The following is a 1,165-nucleotide window of genomic DNA, read 5'->3' as shown; positions in this document are numbered from 1 at the left end:
CTCCTTGTAGCTCTGTGTCCTCCAGGTTGCATGGCAGTGACAGGCCCCCAGACGGTGACGGGCCCTGAAGGTGGGTCGGTGTCCGTGACATGCAGGTACAACAAGGGCTATGAGAAGTATGGGAAGTTCTGGTGTAGGGAAGGATATTCTCTCCGCTGTCTCAATGGGGAGCACATCCTGGAGACCAACGGGTTGGAGGCCAAGGTGCGAAATGGCCACTTCTCCCTCCAGGACAACCACAGCCTGAGTGCGTTCACGGTTACCATGGAGCACCTGAGCAAGATGGATGCTGGCACCTACCACTGCGGGGTGCTGAGGACTGCACTGCTTGATCCCAAGCACACTGTGAAGGTGATCGTGTCCCCAGGTAACTTCCTACCCTGCTTCCCCAAGTGATGACAAGGGTGTGGGTACCTGGCGGCTTGGGATCCTGTGCCCCTCTCTAATGCACACAGGGAATCCCCCTCTCACGGGCCGTGGGGCACTGCGGGGGAACGGCCAGGCAATCTCATGAGTACTGTGGATGCTTCATGGAGGGCATGAGCCCAGCCGCGGGCAGCCCCTATCCTGCCAGCATGCCGTCCAGCATCTGGGACTCACTGACTCATGCTGAGGTCCCACAAACTCACTCAGTGTGATGGGGGTGGAGCTGTCATTGCTTCCTGGGGTTTCCCAGTGAGGAAGATGGGCTGAGTGGAGAGGTGAAGGAGTTGTCAGGGCTGGTTTGGGGTCTCAGGGCTAAGCACCCTGCTTTCAGGACTGGAGATGCTTGGAGGAGAGTGGCCTGGTAGCTTCAAGGAGTGGCTTAGTGCTGTGCAGGGACCGGTCCCCCCTCTATGCCCTTCCACGTGGGTTACAGTGAACTATGCCTACTTTGGCCTTGCCCTTTAGCTGCCAGATGAATGATCAATCACACTGTCCTAAAGGAACATCATTGCTGGAAGCGGCACTGCCAACAGAGCTGGCATCCTGCATACTGTTGCGCTAGGGATGCCTACTGCAGATGCTGCCCCACAAGGGACCGCAGTACAGGGGCGCAGTGTTACCACAGGCAACATCTTTCTTTTCCAGACAGGATGGCTCTGCCTCACTCAGATCCTGATTCAGAGAGTCCCCAATGCACCAGTAACAGATTAAGCAGCAGGAAGGAAAAAACCTTCTAAAA

General features: G+C 56.7%; 1 protein-coding gene across 1 annotated transcript in view; it reads left to right on the top strand.

Moving 5' to 3' along the window:
- Positions 1-6: 6 nt before the first annotated feature.
- LOC109297726 (CMRF35-like molecule 6) overlaps positions 7-1,165 on the top strand; it is an 8,285-nt gene continuing 7,126 nt past the window's right edge. Inside the window, exons 1-2 of the mRNA XM_019517730.1 lie at positions 7-367; positions 1,149-1,165. The exon at positions 1,149-1,165 is cut by the window's right edge and continues 131 nt beyond it. Coding sequence (XP_019373275.1) covers positions 31-367; positions 1,149-1,165 — 354 coding nt within the window. The 5' untranslated portion in view covers positions 7-30. The remainder of the gene's footprint in view (positions 368-1,148) is intronic.

This window comes from Gavialis gangeticus, unplaced genomic scaffold, assembly GCF_001723915.1.
Source record: "Gavialis gangeticus isolate Ggan-Ray unplaced genomic scaffold, GavGan_comp1, whole genome shotgun sequence".
In the NCBI taxonomy this organism is placed as follows: domain Eukaryota; kingdom Metazoa; phylum Chordata; order Crocodylia; family Gavialidae; genus Gavialis; species Gavialis gangeticus.
The sequence above is the reverse complement of the archived record's forward strand: the minus strand, read 5'-3'. Positions and strand labels throughout refer to the sequence as shown.